The following is a 19,017-nucleotide window of genomic DNA, read 5'->3' on the forward strand; positions in this document are numbered from 1 at the left end:
AGAGAACTCTTCTTTATGTGAGCATATTCCTGCCTTCTCATTAGTGAATAAAGTATCCAGGAGTCTAAGTGCCTTATTTGCACAAATTCTAATAGTTTATTTCCTGAATTCAAAGAGCACTGATCCATTTACCTCTAAGTCTGATATGTGTAGCTCTAGTTTACTTGAGTCTCGGTCAGTTTATCCCCAGGCCTGAAGACTGCTTGTTTGTCTTGTGACTTTTTCTCCTGTCCCTTTAACTTACTGTAAAGGCTACATCCCATGGGTCTTGGGAGGGTGGGGGGAGAATGCCTGGTTTTCAGGTTCCTACTGGGATTCCCCAGATGAGGGGCTATGCCTCCCAGAGCCTCAAGCTCTGCCCCCTCAATGCATTATTTAAAGCAGTTGTACCCAACCAGTGGCAGTTTTGCTCCCTGGGGGATGTTTGGCAATGTTGGGAGATATTTTCGGTTGTCATAGCTGGGAGGAAGTGGTTACTGGCATCTAGTGGGTAGAAGCCAGAGGGTTCCATGCACAGGGGAACCCTCTGCAACAAAGAATTATCCAGCCCCAAATGTCAGTAGTGCCAAGATTGAGAAACGCCAATTTACATGAGTATTATTGACCCTAACAAAGCTAATCAAAGAATGTTTGTTTATTAAAATCCAAAAGTGGGACAGAAAAACTTGTCTAAGGGGTATGTCTATCTTCATCCAATCACACTGTGACTATTTTTTCCATGAGGGGCTTAAAGCTCTTGGAGAAAAAAAAAAGACTAACAATTTGGCAACAAAAATTTATTGATTAGTTTGCAACATTAAGTACCACATACATAGCTTCATCACATGGTTACAAGTCAGTATTTGTGCTTTGTAGTATAAGTAAACATTCATTTGAGCACAACAAAAGTCTACACACAATGTTCGGGGATTGCTTATGAAATAAATAAACCCTTTTCCATTTAGTAGCACAAAGAGCTTTCAGCTTGAGATGATGGATACATTTTAAAATTTGACATTTGATTAATGTATCAAATTACACATATAACCTAAATTTGGATTATTTCTATAATAAATGCTAATGAGTACTGGATGGGTTCCTGGGGTGGTGGGGAGGGAAGTGTGGCTTATAAGGAAACGTTCTTGACATTTCAAGATATGGACGACACATAGTCCAGCATTGTTGGTGTTGGGCCTTGTTCACATTTAAAATTACTTCCCAATCTTTAAAAATAGTGTAAAAGCATAGTGTTTCAGGACATCTTTAATAAAGACTTTCTTTCATCAAGAAAAATGAAAGCCAGTGCAGCTCATTTAGTTGAAAGGAAAGACTTATTAGGGAGCAGTTAGATACTTTCATTTCTCGAAAGACTAAATCTCTGTTATTAACATTACTGAACATGTGGGGAGTCTCCCATCTGAAGTGTGAGCTGTCACTTCACACTGTTTGTTCTATTTTCTGTTGGTTTTTATTAGATCCTGTTAACAGTCCATTTTACAATTTGTTAACATATTCAACACTTCTGAGCACCTTCTAAAGCGCTGGTACTTTCAGGTATGTATCTTTTTAAAGCATTACTTGTATATGTCAAAAATTCCCTATCATATACAATTGAAAGCTGGCCACAAACTTCTACTCAATTGGTATTTTAAGCCGAATAAATTTTTTTTGTAAATATTAAATTAAAACCCAATTCAGAATCCAAACAACCAGAAGGTGCAACAAACTTTTCACGATACACTGCGTAACTTGCAGTTACTGTCTACAGACCTACACTCATCAGTTATCTTTAGAAACCTTATTAAAAACGAAAATGTAAAAAAAAAAATACGTAAATGTGATAAGGTTTTCTTTTTACCAAGTTAAATGCCAATATCTTTAAATCAAGATGAGTCTATGATGCTAACTGGTTATGTCAAATTCTGCATCCGTCATTATGAATGTCTTCAAGTACCTGGTCTGCTATATGGGTCCCAACACATTTATAATGAAATCACTGAGCTCAAGTGTCAATATGGTGACTTAAGACAAAAATCTCTTCATATACTATAAACCTCTAAACTAGCTCAATATATTATTTAAGATAGCAATCTCTTCATAATTTACAATAAAAATAAAATGAAAGTTTATATTTTATATAATTTAATGCACAAGTGGATTTTATCTCAAAAGACAGCTTGCTTTTAGGGTATGATTTCTGTAATCATGTTAACCAAGTAATACAGAGATGGAAACAAGGCAGTCTTTGATCTTTCTCTCTCTCAGCTGAACACCAATACTTTTCCGCTTAGCTAGGAACCCAGATATTGTTGGGAAGATGTGGAATATTTATCAGTGGGTTGCAGTGAATAAATAAAATCACTGCAGTAGAGGACATTGGTAATACTCTTGCATTTCTGTTAATACCCACTGATATTGACCTGAAAGTGGAAATCTTTTATATCAAAGTTCTGGAAATTTCTTATCCAAATCTTAAGTGTTCACCTGGGCTGATGGCCCCTTAATCTGCTCAAAAAAGTAACAAAGGTTACAGCATAATCTACAAAACTATTTTGACCAGTGAGTTTGTTTCCATTTGATTCACATAATTGGTGACATCACATATTTTATATTATTAAAAATATGCAAGAGCAGCTTTCCTAGAGTTTGGGCCTAATTTGAGGCCCATTAAAGTTTCAGTTTTCCCAGCCATTCTAATACAAACTATTTTGAACTCACCTACTGGTTGTATTGACTTGTACAGATCAGTATTTTCCTTTCCCACAGATTTATTCCATGTGCCATAGACTTGAGCTGCAGATTATTTTTATAGCTCTGCTAATGTGATGCAATGTTTTGAGGAAGTTTAGAGCATTTAGAGCAAATCACTGTAATCTAAGCTGGAATAAAAGGAAGGAATACTCTGCAGGACATAGCTGCTTTATCCCAGTTCCAACAGCCAGTCAAAGAGACTCGGGGTCCCACCTTTCTGCTGCTCATGTATTTTGCAGTACTGAACCACGGCATGAAAGATATCCCCCACTTTCCAGGACTTTTGGTGAACCAGCCGCACGACATCTAGAAACTAAAGCAAAGCACAGAGTTAGGACTCATATATCACCGAGGATCCTCAGTCATCTCATACAATCGCTCTTCCAAAGCCAATGGCTCTTCGGGCTGTTTTTGAATATCTCTGGTGACATGGTACTATTTTTCAGGACAGTCTATTTTCTTCCTAGACAGGTCAGAGCATTAGAGATTTCTTTCCACTGAACTAGAATTTTCTTCACAGCAGTTGCCATTCATTGATTGTGAGAGACTAAATGGAATTCTTTCAAGAGTCTGAAATATCTTTTAGATATTTGAAGAGTTTCCTCAGCTCTGCTTTTCTCTGGATTAGACTTTCTCTGACCGGACTGTATTGTATGGCTCACAATCCCTTCTATGTGTATTGCAAATAATCTCTCATTTGGATGTGCATATTTAGGCCAAATAAATCAAGTGGTAAGCTTTTGGGTTAGGTCAGCAACTGTTTCCTCATTCCATCTTGAAAAGTCCCTTCCCCATCATCAAGAGAAGTTGGCTTTCCATTGTAACAGAAAAAGGAAAAACTGAGGAAACTGACCTAGATTAGTCACGCTGGTTATTACTACTAGCTTCTATAGGCCATAACTTAGAAAGTTTTAAAAAATTATTTATCTATGTTTTTCAGTTACTTTTGACATTCAACATTATTTTATATTAGTTTCAGGCAAACGGCATAATTTATGCGGTGATCCCAAATACTCTAGTACCAACTGCACAATACTTCGTTGTGGCAACGTGATGGCTCTATTCCCCATACTTTACATCCCCGTGACTATTTTGTAACTGCCAATTTGTATTTCTTACTCCCTTCACCTTTCTTTAGCCAGTTCCCCAAATCCTCTCCCCTCTGGCAACGCTCAGTTTGTTCTCTGTATCTGTGAGTCTGTTCACAGGAAGTTTTGACTGCAGGTGAACTGTGAGCTCAGCTGTTGGAAGATGGGGAAATCATTATAGATCATTCCCTTCGTGAAACCTTGGGGGAAGCCCAGTGTGAAGGCCACTCACACTCCTTAAAGTAACAATTATTAAAGAGCTAACTGGAGGAAAACTTTCACACATGTGATCTCATTCGACTCTGTCAACCCCCTTGTGAAGTAGGCATTAACAGACGGAAAACTGAGGGCCTGCGAGATGAAAAGTTGGTAACAGGATGCATGGTTTTCTAGCCGTCCATATCCCAGTGCTGTTTCACCTTGCTGCATTTCCATGGTAGGAGAATTCAGCAGTAATATTTATTTGGATCACTGAGAGAAAAAGGCAGGCTGGGAATGTGCCATAGCTTATAAAGAAGAAAGACCTATGAAAAAGATGAGGGTTGTGGTTTAGTTACTATTTCTTCAATGTTTCCTCCTAGGATTTTTGGCTTTGATATTTTTGTGTTTGCTCAGATTTTTTTAAGATCAGCCAGAAATTGAAATGCTAATTTCTTTCTTTTTTTTCCCTTCTCTCCAGCTTGAATTTATTAATTCATTTCAATTACCGAGAAGTTGTCTTATAAAGAGCTACTATTAAATTAAGTTTCTTCTCCCAGCTGTGATGGCACCAACTGTTTCCACAGTTATAGAAATCAGTGCGTTATTGTACTCACTTGCCTTGTGTTGGCTTAATCAGAATAAAGCAATTTTCTTGGCTAGAAAATGAAACACTTAACTTTTAATGCATGGAAACGTAAACTTTATCTCAAAGAGTTTTAGGATGATATAAGAAAGGAGACAGATGAGAGGCTTATGGCAACTATGTTATAGACAGTAATCTCCCAGGGAAGGCAGCATCTTAACCATTTTTAAATATCTTGTGCCTGCACCTAATAGGTGCTCAATAAACATTTGCTGAGTGACAGAAGGAATGAACGACCTAATGTAAAGCGAATACATTCAAAATGATCAAGAAGAGTATTTGAAATATGGAGTGACATCCAGAATCATTGCGGATAAACCTTGCCTAAGCATTCATTCTTGAGTTTTATGCAATGCATTTGTGCGTATGTAATTAAAGAATAAATGTGCATATTTTAGGGCTGCTTACTCAATAATGTTCTATTGATAGAATGTGCCACAGAAAATGTTTGGAAGCCGTGGATCTAGGAAAAAGCTGAACAGAGCCTAGATTGGGGCAACAGCAGTGGGCAGGGAACAAAATAAAAGCTGATCATGGGGCATGTCTCCTATCGCCCAGTGACTGAGAGTGGGTGTTGTGGGGTTCGGATACCCAGGATTTTTGTTCACTGCTCTGTACAGTAGCAACGGAAGCTTAGCTCCATTCAGCTACACACAAGTCTCAATGATAGAATTTCGGGGACTATGAGTTGTCCAGGACGCCTCACAATTTGACCTGGCTTCCTGTCTATCAGATTCCTGAAATTTTAGAGAGCTTAATCCTATAGGTTAAGGCTTTGATTAAAATGCAAATGCCCTCAGATAAGGGGAACATTCCCAGCAGCTGCTAGTAAGTTATGAAGATGCATAAAAATAATGTTGTGAGCTGTTCCTTATGTTTTGGTGTGGATAAGCGATCCGAGGCAGATTGATAAAAACATGAGGCATCAGAGAAAAGGGGAGAAAGGCTAGGATGTCTTTGCATGATTTGATTAATCAGACTTTCCTAGCTCTTACTGAAAGTCTAGAAAGAAGGTGTTCTTGGTGCAGAAGGTGTGAACATCAAGTTTCTGAGGTTCCACTGAGAGAGGCTCATAAGTTGTTGACTTCTCTTCAAGATTTCCCTCAACAGTCACCAATGGTTTTAGGCCAGACACATCCCTTGATACAGTCAATAGAAAGTACACAGAAATAAAATTAGCCTTAGCTCCTTTCTTTTTTCTTTCTGTAAATCCTGGTTCACTGGACCACCATTTTGTTCCCAACTTTCATTTCTGAGTCGTTGCTCTAAAAGCAAATCAAAGCTCAAGGGCAGATGCCAATATTTGCCAAACCCTTCCCAGAAGGCTCTCTGCCTCAGATCTTTCTTGAAGTCCAATATCAGCTTCTTTCCCTTTCTCTGGGACCTGCTGAAGGAGAGTCTTCCAATGTGGTGAAAGTCACAGGATGTCACTGACGGGCCCATGGTTGTCAAAATGCCCCACCAGCGAGGCCAAGCTGCCAGTAGTTTGTAGAATGGTCACAGGCTAGACTCTGTCTCATGATTTCTAAATCCAGGCTGATATCCCAATAATAAAGCTTTTAAAAATAATCTGGTCCCACTAAATATAGCCTGTTCTGATGCCAGTGATGATTTAATCTCAGACATCGAAACCTTGAAACATCTGCGGGGCTGACAAACAGGAAGGTCATACACTTTCTTTTCTTCATTTACAAACATTTCTAGATAAAAATGAAGCTAAGATTGTGAAGAAGCCAGAAAAAGACATTCAAAGCTCATTACCATAGCCTTTCAAAACCACATTCTAAACAGCAGCTGGTCCTAGATCTTTCATTGTACCTGCCCATGTTATTGCCTTGGTAATTTCATTATGAGCTTTCGTATGTCAGGGATCTGGGTTTTTCTTTCCAAGTCATTGAAAAATAAAAGTCAACATCTTTCATTGCCTGCCATTTCAGAATCAATAATCATTAGATTCCCTTTGTATATGTCATTGTTGGCATTTCCTTGAGCAAATGTTTTGTCTTAGGAAACTGGAAGAATATACATCCTGTGATAGTAAATCATTGATAGATTCCTTTGAAGAAAAGTGTCTTTTATATTCTCAGGTACATTTACTAAATTAGATTAATTGTTTACCAAATCATATGGAGGAATCTATGGGAGCTGTTTCAGGCTGTGAGGTTTTGGGGAAACATTCAACATAGATTTCTGAAGGCAGCTACCTTCCTTTGCTCCAAGGCAGAACACCATTTAACTTAAGCACAAATGAGCTGGTTTTCACATTGCTCCTGCAGTTGTGGCCTGCAGAACTTTGGCTGCACCCTGGAACCACCAGGGAGGGGTCTTGAGAAAACCCTAATGCCTGGGTTTCAACACAAGAAGAGATTCTGATTTAATTGGCATGGATAACTACAAAAGCTGCCCAGGCGATTCTAGAACACATTGAGTTTGAGAACAATGACTAAAGGGTTCTGTTCAAGACAATGTCTTATGTTTACAAATGAAGAGACTTAGTATCTCCATTATAGACTGAATGTTGGTGTTCCCTCAAAATTCACACGTTGAAGCCCTAAGCCCCAGGATGATAGCACTGGGTGGTGGGGCCTTTGGGAGAAAAATAGGTGTAGATGAGGTTGTGAGGCTGGGGCTCCCCTGGGGAGTTTATGTTCTTATAAGACAAAGAAGAGACATGAGAGTGCTCCCTCTGCCGTGTGAGGACACATTGGGGAGAAAGGTCCTCACCAAGAACTACTGCTGACATATTGTTCTTGCATGTCTAGCATCCAGAACTGCGAGAAATAGAAGTTTGTTGTGTAAGTCACTCAATCCATGGTATGTTGTTACATCAGCCTAAACTGGCTAAGACAGTATCTGATTCTTCCTTATGTTTCCTTCTCTTGCTGTGTACTCTTCAAAACCGAGACTTTAAGGGTAGTGCTTTTGAAACAGTTAGCTTCACCGTCAATACCATTGCTATTTTCTCTCTTATTCTCTTTCCACAACTTTGCATGTGGAAAGGAATAAGAGATTAGGGGTGAGGCTACTTTTTTTCTGACCCCCACTTTCTTTGGAAGGTCATCAGACATCTGTCCCTCTCTTTCCTCTGTTCTATGCGCTGTTTCCAAGAAAAGGAAGGCATTCTCAAGGCAGGCTTAAAAATGAGAAAGGCTCCTGGTCTGTTGTGAGGCCAGTCAGCAGCCCACTCGAGCTCACGGAGGCCCACTGAATTTAAACAGAAGAAAAAGATCTGGAGAACAGTGAGGCTTTAGATCCCAAAAGCAGGACAGTTAGCCAACAGGTGCCTTTAAAAAAAAACCCAGTTGCTTTCATGATTCTTTTTTTCTGTCTTGAATTGAGTAGATTAAATTTAACTGATGTTGAGGTCATTGTGAATTAAATTTATAAACTGTTTTAGAGCATCAGGCATCAGTCTTCTCAGTAATCTTTGTCCTGCAATTTAGCATGTTTAAAAGCCGCCTCAAATTCTACCTCTCCTTCAGGATATTTCTCATGGAAGGAGGTCTCAAACTTTACTGTTCATCAGAATCACTGCACTTGAGGGAAGTTGTAAGAAAAGGAATATTTCTGGGCCTGTTCCTAGCAAGAGCCCTAGGAATATGAATGGTAAATAAATGTCTCAGGTGATTCTGTGTATTTGGTTCATGGTCACAGTGTAAGACATACCATTTCAGTGTGTTTCTCATCCCCCCTTGTCCAGAATAAGTTCCCATCATATTACAAGGCTGTTCTCTTGATTCCTGTTTTCCCTATTTTGGGTCCTTCCTGAACTAGAATGTAAACTCCAAGAGGGTGGGGAATTTTGTCTCTCTTGTTCTCTGTATCCGCAGCACCTAAAACAGTACCAGGTATGCTTTACATGCTCAATAAAATGCTTAATGAATATTCTGAATGTGCGAATTTTAAACGGACTTAGCATTTTAATAAATGAACAAAACACAATGAATGAAAGAGAAAGCTTGAAAATAAAGGTGTCATTCTCGAAGAAGAGAGTGTCTGGGTGCCAAAAATGAGGCACCCAGAATGTTTGGAATTTGCCTTTTGAGTTGAAGCAGGGCTGGAATTTGATTTAAGCTGACTTTATGTGCCCGGCAACTCCAAGGTCAATGGTGGGGAAGATGAGCTGCTTCAGTATTCCTTCTTGATGTCCTCTACCCCTTTAGCTCATGCCTGTATTTTCACCAGGAAGGGGCATTAATAAAGGAGTTTGGGAACACCATAAAGGAGACATGTTGGCTAAATTAATGTATCCCCCCAAAATTCAGAATTCACTCAAATAGAGACTCAGGGTATATATCTGTGAATGGTGTTTAATACTCGAGTGATGGTGGGAAAATGACATTTCTGAACTTGATAGAGATGTTTCTTTACAACCTTCTCAAAGCTGATGAGGAGTAATGAGACATTACAGTCTTGTGTGACATAGCCTCCTGGGTGGGAAGCCACAATAGCTCTTCCATAACTTAAAGATGGCCACTTAACTACCTGAGTAATTAAAAAACAATCAGAATGTGGTCTCCAAATGCACTACTGAGAAAAGACAGGATGTCAAAATTTTACTTATTTAACCAACTTAACTAATAGCTTTATTTATCCAGTTCTGTCACAAACAGTGCATATTTATGGACTCGCCACTATGTGCAGAGAACATTAACTGACTCTAAAGGAAAAAAAACTAGAAGATTTAGTCCTCAAAATTATATTACTTGGAAGTAAGGTCCTTGAGCTGATGCTAAATTAAATGAATTGAAACATCATTTAATGTTTTTTTCTTGATAACACTAGTGGAACATTTATTTTCTCAGAAAATTAGTTATGAGCAAAGACAGGCATTGTCTTTGAGAACTGAAAAATTAGTGGGGATAAATAAATACCAAGTCAGGGCATGATTTACAAAATCAAGGTGTTAGTGACACACCCCTTATTCTTTCACTTGATGGGGATTTATGAGACATTTATTCACATAGACCATTATGTTGCTTCTTCAAGATGGTGGATTATATAAAAATCTATTAAGAGGCCGTCTGAAAATGCAGTATGCAACGTTCTGCAGATAAAGTTGGAAAACAACCTGTCTTTCATTTTTTCAGGAATCTAAGAATGTACTTTCTCTGGAATGTTCTTGTTCTGTTCCCCACAGCAAAGAGGGGTCAAATGCAGAGTGCCCTTTCACTCCATCCTTTGCACCGGGCAGGCCGGGTGGTAAGACAGAAGGAGAATTTGTCAAATAGTGAGCCAGTAATCACCCTGCACACAAATCTAGTACCTCGATTCAGATGGTGGAGAACAGTAGGCAGTCATGGGCAGGATGTTGTCCAAGGGCGGAGAATGATAAGGAGAAAGTTGGCCTCATGCAAGTCTGCGTGGTAGGGAATTGAAAATGCCTTCTCTTTGATGCAATGCCACAATCTGTTTGAAATATCAGTGTGGCCTCACTTTGGTTTCTGGTATATAGATCAAGGCTTTCCTTTTACCTTTTATTTAAATGAGTGTTATAAAGAGATTTGTTTCAGAGCAAGGAAACATAATATATAACATAATATATATATATCAGACTATTTAAAAAAGTTCCCGTCTCCCTGATTTACTTTCTCATCGTCACCAACTAGCTGAGACAAAGAAACAGTCATCATGACTATATTTCTACAGGTGGAAGTTGTCAAAGTTCTAGTTAGAACTTGAAGGTGAAAAGTAAAGAACAAATAATTCAAATGGGTTAACTGGGCATTTACTGAGTTTCCAGCAGTGATAAAAACACAAGCTTGGTTGATATCCAAACAGGGAACATGATACCTTTTCGATTCTGTTTTCCTGAGATTTCTTAAAGTAGATGGTAGGGATGCCGAGTTCAGAGGCAGCTATCCACTGCAGAGTGGCTCGAAGCTCAGCATCAGGACACTCTGGCTCCAGGTCAAAGTTGATCACCAGCAGACTGCCCTGGCGGCTGGCTGCTCCCACTGGCACTCCAGAGACCAATTCTGAACACAGACACAACCACACAGCCTTACGATGCTTTCCACAGGGAGACACAGACAAATTGTATGTCAAAGTTATGGGAACGTGGCTTACCCTCAATGTTTTCTGACTGTCCTTTAAGAATCTCCTTTTCTTCTACTAATTCACTTTGGGAGAAAACAACAGTATATGGTTGGTAATATTTAGGAAGTGTAAGCTGTAAATGGAAGATGAAGTGATGGGTTTTATTGATCTAAAAGCTTCTTGAGTTTATTCTATATTTATCGATTTTATAGAGTGAAGTAATACTAGGGAAATACCAAATTGACTATTAGTGTAGAACTATAGGTTCTTCAATAAATATTCTGCCCCTAAGAAATAAAAAAGGCCAGATAAACTGTATGGTTTTAGTTGGGATAATTAGTGTGGGAGACACTGAGAGAGGCATTCTTCTGTTCTTCTCCTTTCCATAAACCTTCAAGGTTTGAACAGTCAAGGAGAGATTATGTACGTAACGAGTTCTCATTTCAGGATTTATCCTTCTTCTGTATTTTGCTCATCATTTAAAGAACCATGTTTCCATTTTGACACAATGACTTTTCCCCCTCTATACTATGATAGCAACGTAAATTTGCATTTTAGCCTAGGAAAATCCTTTTTCGACCTATATGTGGTTCTTTGATCTGAAGTAAGAAAAAGACAATCCGTGAACTGCAGAATTTAAATTGTACAACAAAATATCTGAATTAGTTGAAATTTTTCTTTTTCTTTCCTATTATTGGGAGGATGTGGTAGGCTGGAGGTGGTTTAGAAGTAGAGACTCATAACTGAAGTAAATATTTCATTAAGTTTGGTAATGTTCAGTGTTTGAGGTGTTTTCTTATGGTGAGTACTTATTTGGGAGCCTTGAATATAGTGGGAGAACTCAGCAAAAGCTTCCACAAGGAGAAAATATGTCCCAACAGCTGAAAGGAAGTGACCATTTGAGGAAGCCTGTGGTTGTCCTATATTTTTGTCCTGTCTAAAAATTAAAGTACAGGGGCCCTTAAAAATGCATATTATTATGAGAAAAGATTCTCCCTTATATTTTATGTTACTGTTATTAGGAATAAAACGGAATTTATTCCTTGAGAGAGGATAGTCCTTTTACCACACATACCTAATAGTTATATTGAAGAATAGAAACTTTCCTAAGGGTCTAGATTTTCTGTTAGATCTCTATGCGAGCGACGTAAGTGAAATGACATGTGGTATGTACAGTTTCTGCCATTATAACGCTGTACAACCCTGCTGTGGCTCGTGGCGTTGGTTTCCCCGGAATTCATATCGTCTGTGGGGTCATAAGCTCACACCACGGAGGCTTTCTCCATGGAGAAAGACAAAAAGTAGCTGCACAAATGTTTCCTGAAGCAGAAAAAGGAATTTGTCCCAAAGTAGTTTTTCTATGTGTTTTGGCTTTGGATATTCCTTTTAAAAAACAAAATAAATACCCCCAAGATAATGTGTATGTTCATCTCTACTTGTGAATAATGGCCTTGTGCAACAGGAAAGTATTCCTGCCACCTCCAGTCACTAAGGAGTACTCCCACAGGCAGGATAGCTGATCACATAGTGAGCAGAAATGCTTTATCAATGAAGAATAATTGAGGAAATAGGTCAGGGAGCCAATTTTGTCTTATACTTCATTTTCATTTTTCTGAAATTTTAGAAATCTCCAAATAACCAGCTAAATCATAGGTCAAAAAATTGATTCATTTAATTTTCCAGAAGAATTGCAAATTCTGATGCAGTCCTGACCTTGGGTTGCTCTCCCTTTCTGCACCGTATTTCATGTCATACCTATAGTGCTTTTCTAAGTGCTTTTTCCCCCTTGCTCTTTTAGAAGGTTCTTGTATTGCAGGGAGCAGAGCTACTGTGTGGGGATGACATCCCTTGATCATGGCACGATTGGTGTTAGACACATTTAGTAGTGATAATTCCAGGCGTCTGCAAGTAAAGGAAAAGCCATTCACACTCTCGTCTATTGGACAATGGTCTTCGCTGGCTGGCAGGGTCCAGTGCACATGGATTTTTGTTTCTCTGTGTCCAACTAGGTAAAATGACATATACTTCTGATTACATGGATAAGCTTTATCGAACATGACTGCGTCGTAGGGGGCAGATTTGAAATCCAGAAAGCAGGTGGTGGCAGGCTATTCTAGGCCTGAGTCCTTGCACCAGTGACATGGAACCACACATGCCGGGACCCATGGCCGTACAGACATGATGAGATCAGTGGCTGGGCACAGCCTGGATGACCACAATGGATTGCCCGATGGAAGTGGAGGGGCAGGCTCACAATCACTGCACCTCGGTGGCTACTTACTTAATCATGGGAGAAGCTGGCATGCTTTCCTGATAAATGTCCAGGTCCGTAATGCCAAGACTGCTAGTGGCACTACTGTTGCCATTGCTGACAAAGCAAAAGTTTACACATTAATGCCAGTCTCCACCACCTGGCCACACCTCTGACACTGACAGTCCACTGTTCTCGGGGCTCCTTCCTTCAGTCCCCAGAAGAATATTACTTTGTGTCTAGGACTCCTGACTCGATATTTATGTCTGACCAAATTAGGGGAAAACACAATGAAAGACATTGTTTGGCTCAAGCCAATCACCATCATCATTATCATCAATGATGTTTTCTGATTTCTGCAGTGGTGTCACACTTGATAGATCACACCTAGTGCGTGACAATCAGCATGACTTCTTTCTTCCTCTAATTAGAGTGGGGATGTTCACCTAGCAGCAAAAGACGCCTTGGGCTATACCCACTGAAACTTCTGAGAATGAGATACTGGAATGCTTATCTACCTGCTTTTGACAGAAACCTGTGAGTAGATGCATGTTTTCCCTTTGCCATTCAGGGGATTTTTCTGAGGGACATTCCATAGAATATGCACCTGGCTCATTGTTTTCTTACAGAACTACACAATTCACAGGTACAAAGTTAGGGAATGCCAAAATTTTATAGCTCCTTTATTTTAAAATCTTTGAGAAGGAGCAATATCTGCTACATTATGTATCATGGAGAAGGAGGATTCACGTCTTGCATCAGTGTCATAGGTTACACAATCAACATACAATCTAGTTACCAGCCTGAAACTTACTCATTGAAACTCTGTGGAGTTGAGCTAATTTTTAGGCTCTGTCTGTACTTGCAAAATGGAATACATCCAATTTCACCAAACCCAGTGAATTTCCTCACACTTTCTCTGTTTTCCAGTGATGTCTCTTCTAAGTAAGGTTTCGGAAGGGTGAGAGCTGGTGTGTCGTAAGGAGACCGTCATCCCTTAGGAGTACCATGAGTAACCAACTAGCTCCCTCCATTTCAAATTCCTGTCTTGGGTTTCGTGTCTGTTACCGAATATATTACTGATTGAAATCTGATGACTCTACATTGCACTAGAAGTATAATAGTTGACCCTATAAACTTCTATTACATCCAAAGATTCAAATTTTCTTTGCTTTTTGTCTCTACATTGTAACATTTCTCACCAGTTTTTGAACTTTTAGGCAAGTTGTTTAACATTGTGAAAATTTCCTAAGTCTAAACAGACTGAAGTGCCAGAAACAAAATTTTGAAGGAGTCACACACCCAGATGCATTCGACTCCCATTTGTCAACTGGCCTCTCTGGAAAGTCTGCGGACTTGTTGGCCCAGTATCAAATTAGACCATGGGCAGAAATGTGGAAATTCTTTTCATTTTTACCTCATAGAGGGATAGTTTTTAGCTTATATCTCCTGTCTGTCTGGGGTCCAATCAAATCTGACCTCCCATTAATTCCTCTCTAGCTTTTCCAGAGCAACAATACAGAGGGCAGGGGAGAGAAAGGGGAGGAACGTCAGGCCAAACAACACAACACAGTGTGGAAACACTTGCCTCATGTAAACCCAGCCTGGGTTGCATCTGAAATACAAATGAACCAGAAAGAAAGTATCAAACACACCAGGTGTAATAGCAGCTCTTATTAAAAAATTCACAGTTGTCATCATTGAACGCATTAGCTTGGGCTTACAGAGCAGGGAACACAGCTGACTCTAAACCTTGGCCAAGGTAACTGAAGCCACAATTGGATAGTAAGGCACCTCTGAGCAAAAATCTTGACAGGCAGGCACCTTGACCTAGTGGGAGATTGCCTTTCTTGAACTCCCTCTTAGGGACCCTTTGCAGAGAGCCATTTAAAATGCATGTCTGGTACATGTGTTGAGACCTGTTTCCCTGGGAAGACGAGTGAAGAGCAGGTACCTCATGGATCGCTCACTGAGCTGCAGAAAACTACTGGTGTCATCTGGGTTGTCGTCCTCATTGGCGAGCTGGGACCAGCTATCTGTGCTCTCCCCACTGCTGCCGGGAGGGTTCGGGACCTCATCGGTGGCTCTGTCTTCTGTCGAGACTTCAACCTCTGGTACATCTCTGGCATCCAGGCTGTCACTGTAGACGGTAACACGTTATTACCAAGTGTGGAAGCGCAAGACTGAACTTGTCACAGGGACCTTGCAGGCTGCTCTGCTGAGCATGAATCAGCCATAGTGAGTGGGAGGCCCTTCAACCAGGTGGAATCTGTCTTTTAGGCTAACACTTCTGCTCGTGCCCTAGGTCCCACTTTGCCTTTTCAGCCTTACTCTCCGTCAGCTTTCACATCTCTTTATTTGCTCTCTTTCTGCAGACTCCCTCTATTTATCGCAAAGATATATTGAAGCACCCTGGCCTGCATATATAAGAATTATTGAGGGGCAGTGGTATTTAAAACGAAGATACCCAGAGCATCCTCCTGAGAGATGATGGTTCAGTGGTTCCACAGGGAGGCCCAGAAACCTGCATTTTTATACAACTACCCCCCAGTGATTCTAATGCGTGTGGTATGTGCGCCATCCTGGGAAAAAATTCCCACCCCAGTCCTGGTGGTTTCGCCTAGAAATGCCTCTAAACAAGTTTGCACTTGCAGACACCTTTTTACACCATCCTTTCCCTTTGGGACTTCTGATTTATACTAGCACCCCTTTTCTAGATTAATGCTTTCTAGATCAAGTAGCTCTCCAAAGCATTTAGCCCTTGATCTGACTGGCTTTTCTCCTTCAAGCCTTTCCTCCCTGGCCTCCCCTGAATTTCTGCCTCTCTGGACACTTTTAGCCTGGAACTTGGTTATCTGTTTTTCCTGTAAGTGTTGCTACAGCCAGCTCTGACTGTTCACTGCCCTCCTTTTCAGTCTGTCTTTAAGCAAACTCATCTCCTCTCCTGCCTGTTGAAATCACTTCCAAGTTTGAACTCTAGCCAGGGCCTCTCTTCTTGGTTCTGAGGCTCTTTTTTCAGCTGGTCTTCTGAACATATTCAATCTGTCTCATTAACATCTCAAAATCAATGTATCTGGGACAAATTCCAATTGCCCTCCCATCCTCTTTCTGTGTTTCTTATTTTCGTTGATTTTTCTGAGTGTCTGGGCTTAAAATCTTGCAGTCTTCTGATTTCTCTTTACATTCAATTATTTGCTGTGTTCTTTCAGTCCCAGCTCTAAATAATCTCTCACACATACTTAATCTCTGTCTCTACGGGCATGAAATTATCTTAATTTAGGTCCTCCTAAATTGCTAGAATTTTAGATTTGGAAGGAACCTCAAAAGTTTCCGGTGGATTAGGATTTATCCAAGATTGCAATGAAGCTTGGTACCAGATATTAGACCTCGCGTTTTGAGACTTGTGGGCATTTCCCCCACTGTTACTCCTTGGCTCGACTGTGCGGTGTCAGCCTAACAGTTGAGCCCAACTCTCCCTCCTCTCTCCAAATCTTCTTCACGCTGCCACATTAATGTCCCCAAGACACATCGTTGACTGTTCTTGTCAAACACCTCCAAGGCTTCCCTGAAGCTAACCTCTGTCCTTCATGGCCTTCTTTGCCTGTCCAGTTTTATCTACCTCCACTCTAGTCATTCCTCAGCAAACAAAACCATCTGTTGTTTCTCCAACGGGCCAGGGATTTCCTGCCTCTTCGTCTTTGCCCAGTTGCTTCCTCTGACCAAATGCTGGTCAGCGACCAGGCCCCTTTGAGCTCCACTCCTGCTGTCCATTCTGCACATTCCAGGTCTACCACCTGTCAGCTCTCCAACTTGGACAAGTCAATAAACCTCTCTAAGAAAAATAACAATACCCATCTCCCAAGGGTGTTTGGAAGATATAAAGTAGAAAATAAAGATCATTTACTGCATTTAGCTTAGTGGCTGGATCCCCACTCCTAAGATTCCTTCTCACAGCACTCTAGAAAGGCGCAGTGTGGAGGCGTGGCTGTTTCTAGCACGATGTGGTGCCAACTTGGGGTGACAAGAGAGCCTTAATAAGCTAGATTTTTCTTTCAGAAATGTTGATATTCTTCCAAATTGAGCAGGGAGAAAGGAAAAAATGGATGCAGCCTAGATGTTTAGTGAATTTAGTTAAATTCAAATGAAAGAAAAGCTCATTAATGACAGATGGAAACAATATATTAATATATATTTCCAAAAAAAGTGGAAATAAGCCAAGTGCACTGAGCACAAAGGAGAGGGCTCCAACACCATTTGTTTAGTTAAAAAGTAATTTTCTGGATTAATTTCTTACTAAATTAGGAGCTTATGTCATTAGAAAAATTTATTCCAGTGTATTTCTTGCTAAAGCACAGTTACATCTCAGTGATTGGCAGTGAACATCCACGTTAAAAATGAATCTGTCAGTATATTTTATTTTATCTCACTTTCATGCTCTATTTACATTAAATCTCATATTCCATGTTACATAGCTGGGGAACTCGGAATGAATAATGATAATCACAAACCCTAGTTTTCTTTTTCTTTTGAAATGCATAGCTTTGCATGTTTATTTATGAATAATGCACAGATGTGTTATGCAGATATATGTACATGGCTTTTTTCCATTTCTGATCTTACAGTTCACACACAGAGCTTTAGAAGACCATATTTGATAAAATATCAGATTAAATTTTAGAATTTCTGAGTTGGCAGGGACCCCAGTAATCATCTAGCCCAGTGTTCCTCTAACTTTATTTATTAGAAAACTACTGTCATGACGTTTGCCATATCTGTATTCCTCCTGTATCATAAGAATAATAACACTTCTTTAAATCAGTTTAATTTATATAACCTAAATATGTTTATTTGGAAAATAAATTTTGAGTCATTACTATAAACGGAAAAAAGGAATCACTTGCCATAGGTAGGAGGTAACAATAAAAATAAATACAGAGCTAGAGTAAAAGCCCTCTTTCCAATAGGTCATGCAGTAGCTGGTTTACTGTAAAAAGTTAATTGAATGAGGAAATCATGACAATAAAACATGGCACATTTAAAATATTTTAGTTCAACTTTAAATGCATAAACATGCACTTACTCATCAAACTTTAGACTAAAAAGATTTTGGTTTCCTTGATTTTCTCTATTCTATTTTTGTAATCATGGATTTCTGCTCTCATTTTTATTATTTTCTTCCTATGTTACTTTGTGTTTAATTTGATCATCTGTTGTTTTTTTAGCTTCTTAAGGTGGAAGTTTAGATCATTGATGCTAAATCATTTTTTAAATAGAAACAGTTAAAGGTGTTAATTTCTTCCCCCAAGTGCTGCTTTAGTTGCATCCCACACATTTCGATATGTTGTGTTTTCGTTTTCGTTGAATTCAAGTTATTCTAATTTCCCTTGTGACTTATTGTTTGACCAATGGATAATTTATTTATTTATTTTTTTGCCCTTTTAATTTTTTAAATTAGTTTCAGGTGCACAAAACAATGTGATACTTAGACATTTATCATTTATATCCCTCACATAGTAACAACCTCCCTCCCCATCCACTACCCCTCTGACATCACACACAGCCATTACATTTCCACTGTCTCAATTCCTAATGCTGTACTCCGCTTCTTGTAAATATAAATATAAATATATATATGTGTGTGTGTATATGTACATATATATATATATAAATATAAATATAAATAAATAAATAAATAAATAAATAAATATATATATATATATATGTATAATTGTAGTTGACATTACCAATGGATAATTTAGAAGTGTGTTTTTGATTTCCAAAGAGTTTTGGGGATTTCCCAGACAGCATTTTGTTATTGATTCTTAATTTAATTCCATTGTGATCAGAGAACATATTCTATATGATTTCATATTTTAAAAAAGATTTTTATTAAAAATATTGCTAACATACAATATTAATTAGTTTCAGGATACACCATAGTTATTCAATATTTATAGACCTAAAGAAGTGATCACCATAAGTTCAGCAACCATCTGACACTGTACCACGGTATCACAATATTATTGACTATATTCCCCATGCTGTACATTACATCCCTATTACTT

General features: G+C 39.1%; 1 protein-coding gene across 10 annotated transcripts in view; it reads right to left on the reverse strand.

Annotated features, from left to right (window-relative positions):
- Nucleotides 1–761: 761 nt before the first annotated feature.
- Nucleotides 762–19,017, reverse strand: part of SPHKAP (SPHK1 interactor, AKAP domain containing) — a 122,152-nt gene continuing 103,896 nt past the window's right edge. For 4 of the 10 annotated variants that reach the window (XM_074314452.1, XM_019737394.2, XM_074314442.1 and 1 more), the window contains 6 exons: nt 14,907–15,092; nt 14,541–14,567; nt 12,983–13,069; nt 10,732–10,784; nt 10,456–10,640; nt 762–3,043 (listed from right to left, as the gene is read on the reverse strand). In XM_074314452.1, the coding sequence (XP_074170553.1) occupies nt 2,900–3,043; nt 10,456–10,640; nt 10,732–10,784; nt 12,983–13,069; nt 14,541–14,567; nt 14,907–15,092 (682 nt within the window). In that variant the 3' untranslated portion in view covers nt 762–2,899. The remainder of the gene's footprint in view (nt 3,044–10,455; nt 10,641–10,731; nt 10,785–12,982; nt 13,070–14,540; nt 14,568–14,906; nt 15,093–19,017) is intronic. The other 6 variants (XM_074314449.1, XM_019737395.2, XM_074314464.1 and 3 more) reach the window with 4 other exon arrangements.

The sequence above is a fragment of the Rhinolophus sinicus genome, linkage group LG01 (assembly GCF_036562045.2).
Source record: "Rhinolophus sinicus isolate RSC01 linkage group LG01, ASM3656204v1, whole genome shotgun sequence".
Lineage (NCBI taxonomy): Eukaryota > Metazoa > Chordata > Mammalia > Chiroptera > Rhinolophidae > Rhinolophus > Rhinolophus sinicus.